Source organism: Oncorhynchus kisutch, linkage group LG12 (assembly GCF_002021735.2).
Source record: "Oncorhynchus kisutch isolate 150728-3 linkage group LG12, Okis_V2, whole genome shotgun sequence".
NCBI classification, from domain to species: Eukaryota; Metazoa; Chordata; class Actinopteri; order Salmoniformes; family Salmonidae; genus Oncorhynchus; species Oncorhynchus kisutch.
In genome coordinates this window covers 52,466,133-52,483,837 of record NC_034185.2, presented here as the reverse complement: position 1 = coordinate 52,483,837, position 17,705 = coordinate 52,466,133, and the positions used below count along the sequence as shown (strand labels likewise).

At 43.3% G+C, this 17,705-nt stretch overlaps 1 protein-coding gene across 1 annotated transcript; it reads left to right on the top strand.

The window, feature by feature from the left end:
* The first annotated feature begins 154 nt into the window (after positions 1-154).
* LOC116376428 (uncharacterized) lies at positions 155-16,140 on the top strand. The gene is made up of 7 exons (XM_031836562.1): positions 155-3,790; positions 4,219-4,349; positions 5,605-5,760; positions 7,185-7,346; positions 7,715-7,826; positions 13,838-13,959; positions 14,308-16,140. The coding sequence occupies exons 1-7, from the start codon at positions 3,508-3,510 to the stop codon at positions 15,226-15,228; spliced, it is 1,887 nt and encodes a 628-aa protein (XP_031692422.1). The 5' UTR covers positions 155-3,507; the 3' UTR covers positions 15,229-16,140.
* The last annotated feature ends 1,565 nt before the right edge of the window (positions 16,141-17,705 follow it).

Genomic DNA, 17,705 nt, shown 5'->3' with positions numbered 1-17,705 from the left:
GGCTATCAGAAGCTTCTAAAGCCATGACATCATTGTCTGGAATTTTCTAAGCTGTTTAAAGGCACAGTCCACTTAGTGTATGTAAACGTCTGACCCACTGGAATTGTGATATAGTGAAATAATCTGTCTGGAAACAATTGTTGCACAAAGTAGATGTCCTAACCGACTTGCCAAAACTATAGTTTGTAAACATGACATTTGTGGAGTGGTTGAAAAACAAGTTTTAATGACTCCAATCTAAGTGTATGTACTCTTTTGACTTCAACTATATGTAAGATTATGGAGAGACTTACTTCCTGGAGAACAGGGGGTTAATATTGCCACATCAGAGTGGGTTCAGGAAGGGGAACTATGAACCCAGTGCTCTGCTTAGAAGCAGAGGTCAGGAAGGCCCAGGTCAATAAGGAGCCTGTTGTAGCTGTCTTGTTTAATGTGGATAGCGTATGATATGCTAATCAAGCTTGACCTTATTGGTGTAGGAAGTAGAACGTTCAACTGTTTGGAAGGTCTATCCAGGTGAGGGTGGGGCAGCTACTTGGTGGATAATGGTAAACCACAGGGGAGCGTGATTAGTTGGAAAATATCAGCTGTCCCTTGTCAAAAAAAACAATACCCGATAACCGATATTTCCAATTTTAGCGGCCTTTAAGCTTTCTAGTACATTTAAATTGTTTAAACACACACTAAAAAGTTACTGTTGGCATTTACGTATGTCCCCATTACCAGTAAAACATCATCAAAACCTATTTATTTCACTTACTTGCTGTGCGGTTTTGATGTTCATTTATTCAGTCTTAACCAGGATTTCATCATACATGTCAAGCAGTGAAGTTTCAACTCTCTTTGTCCGTGGCCTCTCTTCCTCGGTGCGCACTGTCACTATCTTGTCCAGCTGTGTCTAACATTTCACATAAACCCTGTTGCTTGTCTGCATCGAAGTAGCGGTCCTTGCATCGAGCATGGTGGCGAAACAGTAAAGAGGCTCAGAGAGAATCCCAACGAATCGCTTGTTCACAGCCTCTTGTAGAGTACTTTTGCAAGTTTTAACACCGCGGTCTGTGTCCGCAGTTTCGTTGAGCAGGCGTTTCAATGCCGTGACAGAGGGTATCACGTCTGCTGCAGACGCTGTCGATGAGCTTATTTCTCGAGTCTGTTCGAATGTAGCTAGGAGTGTGTTCATTTTTCCAAGTTTCAAACATGTTCTCAAATGCCATTGAAATGGCAGCAGTGGTATGAGAACCAGCACATTCTTGAGCATGCAATACGGCTTTCCTCATTACAAAATTCTCGTTGACCCACTGCGCTGTCAGACTCAGCATGTTCACTGGGCTGACAGCGCTGGTCCAAATTTCAGTCGTGAAGCTAATAGCAGTGACGCCCATAGCAAGTAGCTTATGAATGTGCGTTTCAACAATACTCTGTAACTCCGGTAGGGTAACATCTGAAAAATAGCGCATACTTGGTAGTGTGTACCGGGGCTTGAGTTGCTCGACCAGTCGGCGAAAGCCAAAATCATCCACGACATTGTCAAAGGCAATGAATTCCAATATCTTGGCGATAATGGATTTCGCCTTTGAGTTGTCTCGCTGAAATGTTCTTACTCTTTCAAATGACTGCTCAACTTGAACTTGTTTAGTTGTTGGTGTGCGCTTTAGTATTTTTCTGCTTTTGTGTTGCGCTGTATTTTTTGTGGCGTCATTACGTCATCTACCTACATTATATAGGTGTGCACGTCAGCTTTGACATTGGTTTTGCACATCAGCGTTAAACTAGACACCGGGCTGATGCCGATGTTGGCATTTTTAGCTAATATCATCCGATTCTGTTATTGCTTACCAATTTATGTTCTGCGTCCCTAGTGATTTGTCATATTTTGTTCTCAATCAATATCAATTATTTTTACTCTCAGGTACAGCTGGATATTGGAAGGTCTTTATTTGCAGATGATGGGGCCTAATGGAAGAAATGTACCATTCACAGTCAGGATGTACAGGAAGCAGTCGATGAGGTGGTCATTAAAGTAGGGATTCAGATTCTCTGTAGAGAAGTCAGACAGTGTTCTTTACCATGAGGAAGGTGGGAGATGAGGTACGTCTGAGGTTGTATGGGAGAAACTTGGAGAGACTGGGGGCCTTCAGGTTCCTAGGGATGTACTTTGACATTAGGCTGACCTGGGCAGAACACATTGAGAGAGTGGTGGGAAAATTCTATAGTTTCTGAATGTGATGCGCTGTCTGTAGCTTATGGTTCAGCAGCCAGGATATCACTGGAAAGATTAGATGTCATACAGGCGCAAGGACTCAGAATATGAAGCCAGACAGAGTAGTAGTGTGCGCTGTCTCATTTCATCAGTACTGATAAGTCTGCAGTCCTTTAGCTCACGCAGCACCAGACAAAACCTGCTGTATGAGGTACTACAAACCCATCTCTCTTCTATAAACAGAGGAAAATAATCAAATCAAATTTGATTTGTCACATGCTTTGTAAAGAATAGGCGTAGACCAACAGTGAAATGCTTACTTCTGGGTCCTTTTCCAACAATGCAGAGTTAAGATACAAAAATACAAAGTGACACAAAGAATAAATACACAGTAAATAACAATACAGAGTAAAAATAACATGGATATATACGGGGAGTACAAGTACTTAGTCAGTGCAAGAGACTGCCTGGTATAGAGGTCCAGGATGGCAGGGAGCTTGGCCCCAGTGATGTACTGGGCCGTACTCACCACCCTCTGTAGTGCCTTGCGGTCGAGTGCCTTGCAGGTGCCGTACCAAGCCGTGTGCAGCCAGTCAAGATGCTCTCAAAAAGTTGGGGGCGGGAGAACGGCAGCATGAGAAAGATGATAGGAGGCCACCTTAAATAGACATAGGTTGGAACACAACCGTCTGAATAAGTAATTACATATCATAGGAAAATATCCACCAGGAAGGTGCGATTATTGCCAGGAAATATAAACAGTAGAACATGTGTTGATATAGTGCGGGCAGTATAAGCGGGAGAGAGATATTTGAGCATCTGCATTTGATTTAAAAAATATATATTTTACCAGGTAAGTTGACTGAGATGAGAGAGAATGGGATACAGGAATTAAATGTAATGAGTCCATTGAGTAGAATATGAACATATACAGTATTCGTTTTTTTTGTGTTGTTTTTATAAGATAAACGGGGCAGGCAGGCATTATTATGTTTCTCCCGGTCTCTGGCCCACACTCCACTCCAGCACAGTAGTAGGTGGCAGTAATGCACTAACAACATAGGATGCCAACTGCCCAAAAATACCACCGAAGAAGTAAACGGACGCGAACAGTGACCAAGAACAATTACCACTTTAGCGTTTTTATTGTTGTATTTAGACGTTTATTAACACACTGGAACTCAAAGTATGCCGATTTTTACTTCACGGCATCACATTATTACCTCAGGTAGTCTGTAATTCGCGTTGGAAACAGGACTTGGTTCATATACCTATGTTATCTAGGTAACGCTTGCTAGCTGCTAACAATGGCTGACTGTATGGTTTTTCACACTCAAATAGCCTCCATTATGGAGGTGCTAGCGAATGCAGCCGTGGCAGAGATCTGTAAACTAGTAGATGACGACTATGCAGTGTTTCGTTTAGAAGTTACTCAAAGCCAGAAAGAAAACAGGGGATTGCGGAGGAAACTACAGCTACTGGAACTGAAGGTGGCACGGGAGCGCGCAGAGAGGACAATACGAGAGCGCGTCGTCGCCAGTCGTCCCAGTAGTGTCAAGATCCTCGACCGATACAGAGGAATGGCAAGAGGTACATTTTGCAGAAGGTTGAGGGGCTTGGCGCATTTGTTCAAATGTGTTATCCAGAATTGTGTCAGAATTGAATCAGTGTTTGGCTAGTGTGCAATAATTCCCTTGATTACTTTGCTATCTTGTACAATGTTTTATTTATTTTACCTTTATTTTACCAGGTAGGTCAATAAAGAACAAATTCTTCTTGCACAAAGACACTGTCATATTCTAAACAGATACTTGATTTACTGAATTTCCTATTGTCATACTCAATTAAAAGCATGTGATGCATGGAACATAATCAATCAATAAATGGCATATAAAGAAGTTATGACAAGTGCTACCTTACATCCTTGCCAATTGTAGACAGTGTCAAGTGTACAATATAGTATTGAGCATTGACAGTATGTGACTTAACCACTCCCTTTCCCCCAATCACTCCCTCAGGTGAAGGACATCTCACTGGGGGCCACAGGAGCTTTGTGAAACCAGTGGGACACAACGCATGGATAGATGACCAACCTATAGCTATAGATGAGGGGAGTGGAACCTCAACCCAGCATGTTATTGTGATAGAGGTTAGTGTCTTAATGTAACATAAAAAATTACAATACATTTAAATGTGTCCCGTTTTATTTCAGAAACACTCCCCTCAGCTATTCATATGCTTACATGTACATCCTTATTTATCTGCCATAGGGGAGCTTGTGAGACTTACATTTTAGTCATTTAGCAGACACTTATCCAGAGCGACTTCAAATCAAACTTTTTGTCACATCCCCCGAATACAACAAGTGTAGACCTTACCGTGAAATGCTTACTTACAAGCCCTTAACCAACAGTGCAGTTCAAGAAGAGTTAAGAAAATATTTACGAAATAAACTAAAGTAAAAAATAATAAAATTAACACAACAATAACGAGGCTATATACAGGGTGTACCGAGTCAGTGTGCAGGGATACAGGTTAGTTGAGGTAATTTGTACATGTAGGTAGGGGTGAAGTGACTATGCATAGATATTAAACAGCGAGTAGCGGCAGTGTACAAAACAAATGTGGGGGGTCAATGTAAATAGTCCAGGTAGCTATTTGATTAATTGTTAAGCAGTCTTATGTCTTGGGGGTAGAAGCTGTTAACCTTTCTGGCGCAGGCGTTCTGCTAGCGACCCACCTCGACAACATCCGGTGAAATTCAAATGACAGAAATAGAAATATTTAACATTCATGAAAATACAAGTGTGATACATCAAAATAGAGCTTAACTTGTTAATCCAGCCGTGTGATTATCTGAGGACAGCGCCCCGCATACAAAAGCATGAAAAACTATTTTCAACTAGGCAGGTGCGCCACGAAAGTCAGAAATAGCGATATAATAAATGCCTTACCTTTGATGATCTTCTTCTGTTGGCACTCCAAAAGGTCCCAGCTACATCACAAATGGTCCTTTTGTTCAATAATGTCCTTCTTTATATCAACAAAAACTCAGTTTAGCTGGCGCGCTTCGTGCAATAATTCACCGGTCTTGCTCATATCGGCTCCCAAGAGCGTTATCACACAGTCATCCAGAACAGCTGTTGCTAGGACCAAAAGGCTCCTTAACAGCTTCAGTGTTGCTTGCCTCGAAGCGAGCATAAAAGGCATTTAGCTCGTCTGCTAGGCTTGCGTCAGGAGCAATTAGAGTTCAACACCTTGCTCGGGGATTCGAACTAGCAACTTTTCAGTTACTTAGCCAACACTCTTAACCACTAAGCTACCTGCAGCCCCCAGACTTCCCTACGACATTGTTATGCAAACCTATTATGTATCGATAATAACCTCCTCTCTTCTTGTGTCAGTCTGCAGATGCAGAGGCTGCAAGTCCTGGGGTCAATCAGGAGGGGACTGAAGGAAAGGACTCAAGACACAGAGACATCCAGACTGGAGCGCTCCCTGTAGCCACGGAGGACCGCGCCGCCACGCCCCAGCCCAGGACCTCCCGCAGCATCACGGAGGTCAGTAGAACGCTGAACGCCATCCTCAAGCCAGAGACCGACACAGAGACTTTAACTGTAACACACAGGCTTTTACACACACGATCTGACCCAGTTAGACTGGGGCCACTGGGCTGTCCTCCTGCTCCTGGCTCAGAGTATTTACTTTACAGTAACCCGAGCCCGAGGACTGTTCCTTCTCATCGGGACTCGGGTGACGCGTTAGGGACTGGCAACGATCCGTATTGTTCTTACACTACAGAGATGGACCGTGGCAACATGCCCTTGGGATTAGAGACACAGACTGATCTGTCTAGAGGGGACTTGAACCAATATAGTAGTAGTGTATACTCCGAAGGGTGCCTAGATAAGAAAAGTGAGGTTATAGACTGTGGTGACTGTGAAAATAGAGGGCGACGCTCCTCTGACATGGAATGTCGACGAGAATCACTGAGGAGAAGGACACTCATAAGACAGATTTCTTAGATTATAGGGAAAGCTTAGATACAAATCCAAATGTCCCCACCTACTCCCCTTAACACAAGTTCAGGGATCACGACCCAGTGTCCACATTGATGGGACCTTCCAATTCACAGGGCCACATACTTTTCAATCAGGTATTTTAATCAAACGACAGGACGAGACCCTACACTTGGGGAGGGGGAAAAACATTCAGTCAATAGTTAAGAGACGCGGTTCTTCTGCATGTTCTGTAACAAAGGCTTCAGCTGCCCCCCGTTCGCCTGTATGCTAAACTGTCTCCTACCTTCATCTACACTGATTGAAGTGGATTCAAAGTTGACATCAATAAGGGATCATAGATTTCACCTGGTCAGTCTATGTCATGTGAAAAGCAGGTGTTAAGGTTTTTATACTCATTGTACATCACATCTGATGTCACCCTATTCTGCATACACCCAACAGCGCTTTATAACCAATATACACTTACTAAATATAGCTTTACATACGTAACAAACACCTACTGTACACGTCAAAATAGTTTAGTCTGGTTTGGCTTTTGCTGATTCATATTTGCATTTTAACAGATGCTCTTATCCAGAGCGACTTACAGTAGTGACTGTGCATACATTTGATCAGTTATCAGTTGTAGCCTTCATCTGCCTTTCCAGCCGTTTGGGAGATGGGACACCTTTATCCGCCTGGTCAACCGTTTAGGAGTTGTGGCTTTGAAATTGGGAGTTGTCCATCTCCAAGACTGGCTGCTCGCCAGGGTTTGAGAGCGCATTTTATACAACATTTTCCCATAACACTGATTTACCCACAACATCATATTTATGTCCGCTGTGATGGCATTAACAATGATGACGTCATTCTGTAAATACAGTCTAGGATGGGTAAACACCATGCTGAACGTGTTTATTATCTGTGTGTACGTACCTGAGGGAGTGTATGTCTGTGTAATCTGTATCACCTGTCTCTTCCAGGAGGAGGAGGGTCCAGAGGTGCTGCTGGTCAAGGAGGAGGGGTGTGAGGAGGGTCTGGGGAACCCTGAGGGGAACATGGTCATGGAGGACAACCAAACTACACCTCTTGAACCCACAGAGGAACCAGCTGAGCAGCACAGGAACACACACTGTATCACTGAGGTGAGCCCTCTGTAAACTACTGTCTGAATGGTATTAGGTCAAGGCCCATATCCAGAAAGCCTCAAGAGTAGGTGCGCTGATCTAGGATATCAACTTATTCATTGTGATCTAAAAGGCAAAACTGATCCTAGAACAGCACTCTGAGACTCTTTGTGGATACTGACCCAGGTCTTGATTCATTTTGTCTTAAGTGTGGGACCATGCCTTTTGAATGATCAAACCATTAAAGAGTCAAGTAATCAAATCAACTAACATATTTACACAATACTCATAGCAATCCCTCTTTGCCCAATGACAAGATGCTCCATAGCAGGGTGCTCATATCAGATGTCTTGATTCAACATTCTCTCGCTCTGTATTTCTTACAGTCAGTAGACATGGAGGATGGGAAGCCTGATCTGCTACTAGTCAAAGAGGAGACAGTAGAGGATGGACCAGAGAGCATTGATCTGCTGAGTGGACTAAAGATGGGGGAGCAAGGTAAGAGAGAAATACATATAGCCTACATACAGTAATAGATCTTCAGTGGGACTAGTGATGCACCTGGCTATTATTAAGTGTTCACAGCTAATCTCTCCGAAGACACTGGGGCAGCCCATTCCTTCATTTTGGATGGTGTCTTGCCTTTGTCTGACACTTCCTCAACTGGTTACAGTTTGTTGGTTCTGTTGTCGTTGGAGTGAGGCCTAGCCTACCGGTGAAGTGGGTCTCATTCATTTTTTGGAAACGATTTGTCGTCGGGAGCAAGGCTAGAGGATGTCAGCAATCCCACAATGGTCAATCTGTCCGAGATGTTTATAGGTGATCCTGATTTCGCTAAACCTCCTGAGTTAACCTCTCCTTTGAAAACCTCAAAGATGAGCGAGTTTGCAGGACCACTGAAGGATGAGAGGGTCCCTACAGTTGATACTTTGATGTATAGGAGGAAGCAGTTGGTTGCTGAACAGAGAAAAGATGTTTCCCTCTCCCCTCTTTTTGCTGAGATACATCCAGAGCAGGAGCTTGAAGTTTGTGTGGCTTACTTTGACAGAGATGGTGTTCTAATGAGGAAATTGAGTTCTTGCGCCACTTCTGGCCAGTACGATTGGCCCAGTGTTTCTCAAGTTGTCGTTCCAGTTACGCTTCGACAAGAGATACTGAGGTTGGTCATGATGGTAGTATGGCAGGCCATCTTGGGGGTCAACAAGACGTATGAAAATATAATTCATAACTTCTTCTGGCCTGGTCTAAAACAGGACCTTGTGTCTTAAAGTATATCCTGTTATGTTTGCCAGAGGATGGGTCAACTGAACCAAGCTGTGCCGTTTGCACCTCTGCTGCCTATTCCTGCTTTTGATTTGGTATTTCATTAGGATCCCCATTAGATGTTGCAAAAGCAGCAGCTACTCTTCCTGGAGTCCACACAAAACATGAAACAATACAGAACATTTAATAGACAAGAACAGCTCAAGGATAGAACTACATACATTTTTTTTAAATGAACACGTAGCCTACATATCAATGCATACACACAAACTATCTAAGTCAAATAGGGGAGAGGCGTTGTGCTGTGAGGTGTTGCTTTTGAGGAGTTCCATGCAATACTGTCCGCTTTCTTGAATTTGTTCTGGATTTGGGGACTGTGAAAAAAAACCTGGTGGCATGTCTGGTGGGGTAAGTGTGTGTGTCAGTGCTGTGTGTAAATTGACTATGCAAACAATTTGGGATTTAACACATTCATTTCACTTATAAAAAATAAGTGATGCAGTCACTCCTCAGCTCTTAGCCAAGAGAGACTGGCATGCATAGTATTTATATCAGCCCTCTGATTACAATGAAGAGAGAGATGTACCACTCTGTTCTGGGTCAGCTGCAGCTTAACTATGTCTTTCCTTGCTGCACTGGACCACACGACTGGACCATAATCAAAATTAGGCTAAACTAGAGCTTGCTTTTTGGAGTGTGGCGTCATATATGTTTTGACCATGACAGTTTACAATCTAAGGTAACGCCAAGTAATTTAGTCTCCTCAACTTGTTCAACAGCCACACCATTCATTACCAGATTCAGCTGAGGTTTAGAACTTAGGGAATTATTTGTACCAAATACAATGCTCTTAGTTTTGGAGATGTTCAGGACCAGTTTAATACTGGCCACCCATTCCAAAACAGACTGCAACTCTTTAAGGGTTTCAGTGACTTAGCTGTGGTTGCTGTGTATATGTTTGTATCATCAGCATACATGGACACACATGCTTTGTTTAATGCCAGTGGCAGGTCCTTGATGAAAATAGAAAAGAGTAGAGAGCTGCCCTGTGGTACGCTACACTTTACATGTTTGACATTAGAGAAGCTTCCATTAAAGAATACCTTATGATTCTATTAGATATATAGCCATAACACACATGTATTTTCAACAACTGGTTGTGGTCAATAATATCAAACAAAGGCTGCACTGAAGTCTAACAGTACAGCTCCCACAATCTTCTTATTATCAATTTCTTTCAACCAATCATCAGTCATTTGTGTCAGTGCAGTACATGTTGAGTGCCCTTCTCTATAAGCATGCTGAAAGTCTGTTGTTAATTTGTTTACAGAGAAGTAGCATTAACAGTTTACTAAGAGCTGGCAGCAAGCTTTTTGGTCTGCTGTTTTTTTTTTGGTATGCTGGCTTTCCTCCAGGCCTGAGGACAAAGACTTTCCTCTAGTCCCAGATTAAATATATAACTGATATGAGTGGCTATAGAGTCAGCTACAAATCCTCAGTAGCTTTCCATCTAAGTTGTCAATGCCAGGAGATTTGTCATTATTGATAACAATTTTTCCACCTCTCCCACACTAACTTTACAGAATTCAAACTGCTGTGCTTTTCTTTCATTATTTGTTTTTTTTTATGCATGAATACGATGGCTCACTGTTCATTGTTGGCATTTCCCGCCTAAGTTTGCCCAATTTGACAATTAAGTAATCATTAAAATAATTGGCAACATCAAATGGTTTTGTGATGAATAAGCCATCTGATTCGATGAAAGATGGAGTTGTATTTCTGCCCGTAATTTTCCATCATTCTTTATATTATTGATCTTGGCTTTATAATACAGTCTCTTCTTCTGTTGTATACATAATTTCTCAATTTGCAGTAAATCAGATGTGCAGCCAGACTTATTAGCCACTCCTTTTGCCTTGTTTTTCAATTCCTCATCAATCCATGGAGCCTTAAGAGTTCTAACAGTCCGTTTCTTGACAGGTGCATGTTTCATTACGCTTTTTTGCCGACATTTACTGACACCGGCCATATTCAACGGGTGTTGTACTTAAAGATGACCGCAATATACCGATACACTAAGGCTGAAAACGTAAAAAGTCTTAGCATAAACCATAAGTCAATTTGACCCCAGAACTAGTTTATAGACTCAATACATTAAGGACTTTAACCTCACTAGGGTACGGACAATAACGTCGTCAATATAAAAGGTAAACAAGAAAGGCATGCTCTCGGTCGTGCACATGAAAAACCTCTGGGACACTGTAGGGTCCACAAATTTTTCAGAATACAAGCCTGAAACAATTTCTAAAGACTGTTGACATCTAGTAGAAACCATAGGAAGTGCAATTTGAGTCCTAAGTCAATGGATACTGTAATGGCATTCAATAGAAAACAACAAACATAAAAACAATTATCAGGTTTTCAGTTCTGTTATACTCACAGACAATATTCGAACAGTTTTGGAAACTTTAGTGTTTTCTATCCAAATCTACCAATTATATGCATATCCTAGCTTCTGGGCCTGAGTAGCAGGCAGTTTACTTTGGGCACGCTTTTCATCCGAAAGTGAAAATAGTGCCCCCTACCCTAGTGAAGTTAAGATTGATTACCTGCTACATTCAAAGATAATCAACCTACAGCACTACACTAAACTTCACTTACTTGTGGTATTGTTGTGTCTCTGACTGATTAAATTATATGACAGGCTATTTTATCAAATCGATTACCTAACGTTTGATTGATTACGTGATTGAATTAAACCATGCAACAATTAACTTGTTAATAACCTGGGGCACCACAGAAGGGTGTTTATAGAGCTGCTGTCTTCCGAATAAACTCTTAAAGATGTTTTATGTCAATAGCAGTCCATTATTAATCGTCACCTTATTCAGTCTTATCTGAACGTTGTAAAATTCCTAGTTATCTTCACAAACCCTGGCTAACAAGTTTAATCGGCAATACAAAAATTGGCTTGATTATTTATTAACTAAATACCTAAATAATCACACAGAAATACATTACACAGGATGGATCATACATCTATTACTAATCATGTCATAAAATAAAAAGTCCCTAGCGGATGAAACCAATATGATGGCTGGTTACACAAAGAAAAGGGATTGAGTTTGAATCAAAGATCGGGAAGACTGAGGGGCAAAGGGGATTGGGTCTCTGTCGGACCTTGAGAAGCTATGCTACCGTAAACACAGAATCTTATGCATTCTAATAACCGCCTATTCGGAAAAGGAAAATGCAAGATATAAGCACTCAGCAAAAAAAGAAACGTGCCTTTTTCAGGATCCTGTCTTTCAGAGATAATTCATAAAAATCCAAATAACTTCACAGATCTTCATTGTAAAGGGTGTAAACACTGTTTCCCATGCTTGTTCAATGAACCATAAACAATTAATGAACATGCACCCGTGGAACCGTCGTTAAGACACGAACAGCTTACAGACGGTAGGAAATTAAGGTCACAGTTATGAAAACTTAGGACACTAAAGAGGCCTTTCTACTGACTCTGAAAAACTCCAAAAGAAAGATGCCCACGGTCCCTGCTCATCTGCGGGAACGTGCCTTAGGCATGCTGCAAGGAGGCATGAGGGTTGCAGATGTGGCCAGGGCAATAAATTGCAATGTAGATAGGACGGACAGCTGATCGTCCTCACAGCGGCAGACCACGTGTAACAACACCTGCACATGATCGGTACATCCAACATCACACCTGTGGGACAGGTACAGGATGGCAACAACAACTGCCCGAGTTACACCAGGAACACACAATCCCTCCATCAGTGCTCAGACTTTCCACAATAGGCTGAGAGAGGCTGGACTGAGGGCTTATAGGCCTGTTGCAACAACATTGTCTATGGGCACAAACCCACTGTCACTGGACCAGACAGGACTGGAAAAAAGTGCTCTTCACTGACGAGTCACGGTTTTGTCTCACCAGGGGTGATGGTCGGATTCGCGTTTATCGTCTAAGGAATGAACGTCACACCGGGCCTGTACTCTTGAGCGGGATCGATTTGGAGGTAGAGGGTCTGTCATGGTATATATGTTCATACAAATATTTACACATGTTAAGTTTGCTGAAAATAAACGCAGTTGACAGTGAGAGGACATTTCTTTTTTTGCTGAGTTTATTTACACTGAGCTGCGCTTCGATAGATGGGTTGAAGATGGAAGACTGGTTTGCCTAGCAGAGATCGCCCTTGTCCTTTGTAGAATCTTTCTGGTCGTAGTGTTGTAGAACGGATACGTTGAAGTACCCTGTCTTCTCATAGGATTATCTGTCCTTTCCTAGGCCACGTACATCTTTAGTGAATAAGAGTTCAAAGTTCATACCAAGTTGCCATACTCAGCTCGTCCTGTATTCTGGCTGGTCTATTCGAAATTCATCCTTTCCAGCGTGGTGATCGTCACCTCCTTCACATTGAAATGAGCCCTTTTAAACGCATGGACACCAGTCCTCACGCCTCACTAAAATTACATTTAATCTTTTCACAAATAGTTTCATATTTAAACATTTAAATTGCACAACAATTCCATGTGAATCTGATAACTAGAATGTGTGGCCTTTCCAAGATACAATTTATGTCGTCCTATCATCAGATATAATCCCCACACAACAACTGACCTGACATCATATTCTTTAAGTACCAACGGACACTTTCAACTGGTTGGATTACACAAATATTGTACCTTTCCCCAACCTTTTGATGTTACCATATTCTCTCTATGTTAACAAAGGGCTTTCCAAGGGTCCATTCTGTAGGGTGGAGGGATCAAGGGGAAAGGTATTTATGGGGGTCATAAACCTCATACAACAGGGCAACGTCATGACAATATTGAGATATAAACTTGGTAATGCTTTCACTGATTGCACATAAAGCAGCATTTCCCCAAGGATTTCTTTTCAGCAGTGGTGGAAAGTTAGTGCGGGTGGGTCGTTTCTGTGGCCAGCGGTGCCATCTACGATCAAATATTTTAGAGGACCTCCTCTTGCCCGCAGAGAACAATTTTGTTGCTTTAAAGCAAATTTCCTACAACTCTACACATTTTGCATTGGAGCGGAGATAACATTATACAGTTTTAAAGCTAGTTTCCTGCCATTCTACACTTTGTCATTGCTGCTCGCAGCAGTTTACATACAAAAACACACAATTGATGAACCTGACCAGGTAATATCCCCCAAAAACTCCATATGTAGAGTTCTCTGCCTTTTTTGTAACCTCTTCATGCAGGTGATTGGCTGGAGGCTAACAGAGGAGACTGGACGGCCATCTTGAATTCCCAGACCGGTGGAGCCAAGGGCTTACGGGACAACATCACTGAGCAGGCCAGGACAAGAGGCGACAAAGTGGAGGTCAGTGGCTAGGACAGTGTCCTTAACTCTGGGCTGCGGAACAACACTGTTAAAAACAACCAGAAACAGATAGTTGAACTTACTCTCCATGACAACAGACCGACTGAGCCCTGGGCTAGGCGTATATTTGGTCTGCGGGTACGGGGAGGTGTCTGTATGCGGCGGGAGAGACAGTCTCAGACGAAAGAATGTTGCGAACGACAGAGCAGCGGAAGGATTTGGAGTCGTCAGGCTAGGGCTGAACTGTGGTTACCATTTTATACAATTTTATACCATTTTATAATGTGTGTAGAGCAAATGGGTTCTTACATAAACCTATATGCTTTTCTGTTGAATTTGTGTTTACAGTCTGCTGTCCATGAGAGCCTGCTGTCATCCGGTGTTGCTGGTGGGAGAGACTGGGCCTCTGAGGTGGCTAGTCACAAAGCCTGGCCCCGGATCAGAACCCTGGATCAGCAGCCTTCGCTCTTCCTTCCCGAGTCGGAACCAGGACCCAACTACGAGGGACAGAGACTCCACCACCACACAGAACACAACCAGTGGACAGGTGGACTGAACAACCTCAGTCCTGGTGGTCATCAGAGAGATAGAGGCTCTAGTCAGGGATCCAGTCTGCAGCCCAGACCCTTCTCTTCACAGTCTCAGTGCAGGGATGTAGCAGGGCCTGGGGCTGATAGAGATAGACCCTCCTGTTCCTATGATACAAACACCACAGTGTCCATGATAAACAGTGCAGGTCTTCCTGGGCTTCAGCCTTCACAGAGAGTGGTGGGAGACCCCCCTGGTAGGAGTCTAACAGGAAGTCTTTCCTCTCCATCAGGATCTCGTCTAATGCCTGGTGAATGGGTTCATAGAAGGTCTGGGTCTAGCCTTCCTCATTTAACTCATGGTTACCCTAGCAATACAGACAGAGTCAGGATGGGTGTTCAGCACAAGCGCTTCCTAGCCTCTAACACAGCACAAAATCCCAACAACACCCAAACAATGGCTAGAGGTCAAGGAGGGAGCTCAAAGACTAACCACCTGAGGCTGGCTCCTGCTTCTACCTCCTCTGGTGTCATTGGGAGGCCGAGCATTAGGACTGACGCCGACAAGCCGTACACCTGCCCAACGTGTGGGAGGCGCTTTGCTAAAGCGAGCTATGTGAAGATGCACCAGACCGTTCACACCAAGGAGAAGCCCTTCAAGTGCAAACTATGTTACAAGAGCTTCTCCTTCCTGACTAACCTTATCAGACATAGGAGTGTCCACAATGGGGAAAAATCATAGCAGTGTGGCCTGAGATGTACACTGGGGGTGTCAGGGTGACATATTATAGTTATGTGAAGTGTCTTTGGGTAAGAGAGTAATTAACCACATACCCCTCATTAACCCTTTGTTAACTTGTCTTTTGAAACAGGCTTGTGTAAACTGTTTTTAGAGAGAGTAAACCTGGGCTAGAACAAGGATAGTTGAATAAAGTAATTGTATTATTTTCTACTGTGTTCTTGATAACACACTGTTCTTCATAAACAAATCTGCTCTGAGCTTGAAAGATGGTGATCATGAAGGAGATTTGATGTGTAATGTAATAAGCAATGGCGTATTTGAAAAAAAAAGCATGCATACATACCCTTTTCATTTAACCACATCCTTTGAGCTATGACGCCAACCATTAAGTATGAGGCGTTATACCTGCCTATTCCTTGATTGTAATATTCAACCGATAAGGCAATGCCACAATAGTGATTATTGGAAGAATTGAACCGCTCACGCAACGAGAACCGGAAGCACCGACTGCTAGCAGAGCAGAGTGGATGATTGTAAGTAGAAACTTCAGTGCAAACTTGTTTGGAAGACTGTTGTGGGGGGTGCAGACTGCTATAGAAGGTTTTTGGTATCCATTACTGGGAGTTACAGGTTAGGTACTGTTTGGTGTAGCACAGAATATTTTCTATAACTTCAAATTGTATTGGTCACATACACATATTTTGCGGGTGTAGCTAAATACTTATGTTCCTAGTTCCAACAGTGCAGTAGTATCTAAAAATGATTCACAACAATACACAAATCTAAAAGTAAAAGAATGGAATTAAGAAATAAATATTAGATCGAGCAATGTTGGAGTAGCATTGACTAAAATACAGTAGAATATAATACAGTATATACATGTGAGATGAATAAAGCAGTATTTAAACATTATTAAAGTGACTAGTGTCCCATTATTAAAGTTGCCAGTGATTCCAAGTCTGTATATAAGGCAGCAGCCTCTACGGTGCAGGGTTGTGGAAGCCGGCTAGTGATGGAAATTTAACAGTCTGATGGCCTTAAGATAGAAGCTGTTTTTCAGTCTTTCGGTCCCAGCTTTGATGGACCTGTACTGATCTCGCCTTCTGGATGATGGGGGGTGAACAGGCAGTGGCTCAGGTGGTTGATGTCCTTGATGATCTTTATGACCTTCTTGTGACATTGGGTGCTGTAGGTGTCCTGGAGGGCCGGTAGTTTGCTCCCGGTAATGCGTTGGGCAGACTGCACCACCCTCTGGAGAGCCTTGCGGTTGCGGGCTGTGCAGTTGCCATACCAGGATGTGATACAGCCCGACAGGATGCTTTCAATTGTGCATCTGTAAAAATGTGTTTTAGGTGTGTTTTAGGTGACGAGCCAAATTACTTTAGCCTCCTGAGGTTGAAAAGGCTCTGTTGTGCCTTGTTCACCACACTGTCTGTGTGAGTGGTTTATTTCAGTGATGTGTACGCCAAGGAACTTGAAGCTTTCCACCTTCTCCACTGCGGCCCAGTCGATGTAGATAGGGGGGGTGCACCCTCTGCTGTTTCCTGAAGTCCATGATAATCTCCTTTGTTTTGTTGACGTTGAGTGAGAGCCCTCACCTCCCTGTAGGCTGTCTCGTCATCATTAGTTATCAAGCCTGCTACTGCTGTGTCGTCTGCAAACTTGATGATTGAGTTGGAGGTGTGCTTGGCCACGCAGTCATGGGTGAACAGGGACTAGAGGAGGGGGCTGAGCTCGCACCCTTGTGGGGCCCCAGTGTTGAGGATCAGCGGAGTGGAGGTGATGTTTCCTACCTTCACCACCTGGGGGCGGCCCGTCAGGAAGTCCAGGACCCATTTGCACAGGGCGGGGTTCAGACCCAGGGCCTCGAGCTTAATGATGAGCTTGGAGGGTACTATGGTGTTGAATGCTGAGCCATAGTCAAACAGTATTTTTACATAGGTATTCCTCTTGTTCAGAGTGACGGCGATAGCATCGTCTGTAGATCTATTGGGGCGGTAAGCAAATTGAAGTGGGTCTTGGGTGGCAGGTAAGGTAAAGGTGATATGATCCTTGACTAGTCTCTCAAAGCACTTCTATATTACAAAGAGGTGAGTGCTACGGTGCGATAGTCATTTAGTTCAGTTACCTTAGCTTTCTTGGGAACTGGAACAATGATGGCCTTCTTGAAGTATGTGGGGACAGCATACTGGGATAGAGAGAGATTGAATATGCCCGTAAACACACCAGCCAGCTGGTCTGCGCATGCTCTGAGAACGCGGCTAGGGATGCCATCTGGACTGGCAGCCTTGCGAGGGTTAACACGTTTAAGCCCACAGTCCTTGGTAGCGGGCCTCGTCGGTGGCACTGTGTTATTCTCAAAGCGTGCAAAGAATGTGTTTAGCCTGTCCGGAAGCAAGACGTCCGTCTCTGCGACGTGGCGTATGTAGGGTGGAGTTGGTGACCGTGATGTGGCTGGATTTCTTTTTGTAATCCGT

Excerpts from the sequence above, each read along its gene's own strand:
- LOC116376428 (XM_031836562.1), top strand. The coding sequence starts at position 3,508 with ATGGCTGACTGTATGGTTTTTCACACTCAAATAGCCTCCATTATGGAG. Across the intron at positions 5,761-7,184 it reads CCTCCCGCAGCATCACGGAG|GAGGAGGAGGGTCCAGAGGT; the intron begins GTCAGTAGAACG and ends TGTCTCTTCCAG. Across the intron at positions 7,827-13,837 it reads ACTAAAGATGGGGGAGCAAG|GTGATTGGCTGGAGGCTAAC; the intron begins GTAAGAGAGAAA and ends CTCTTCATGCAG.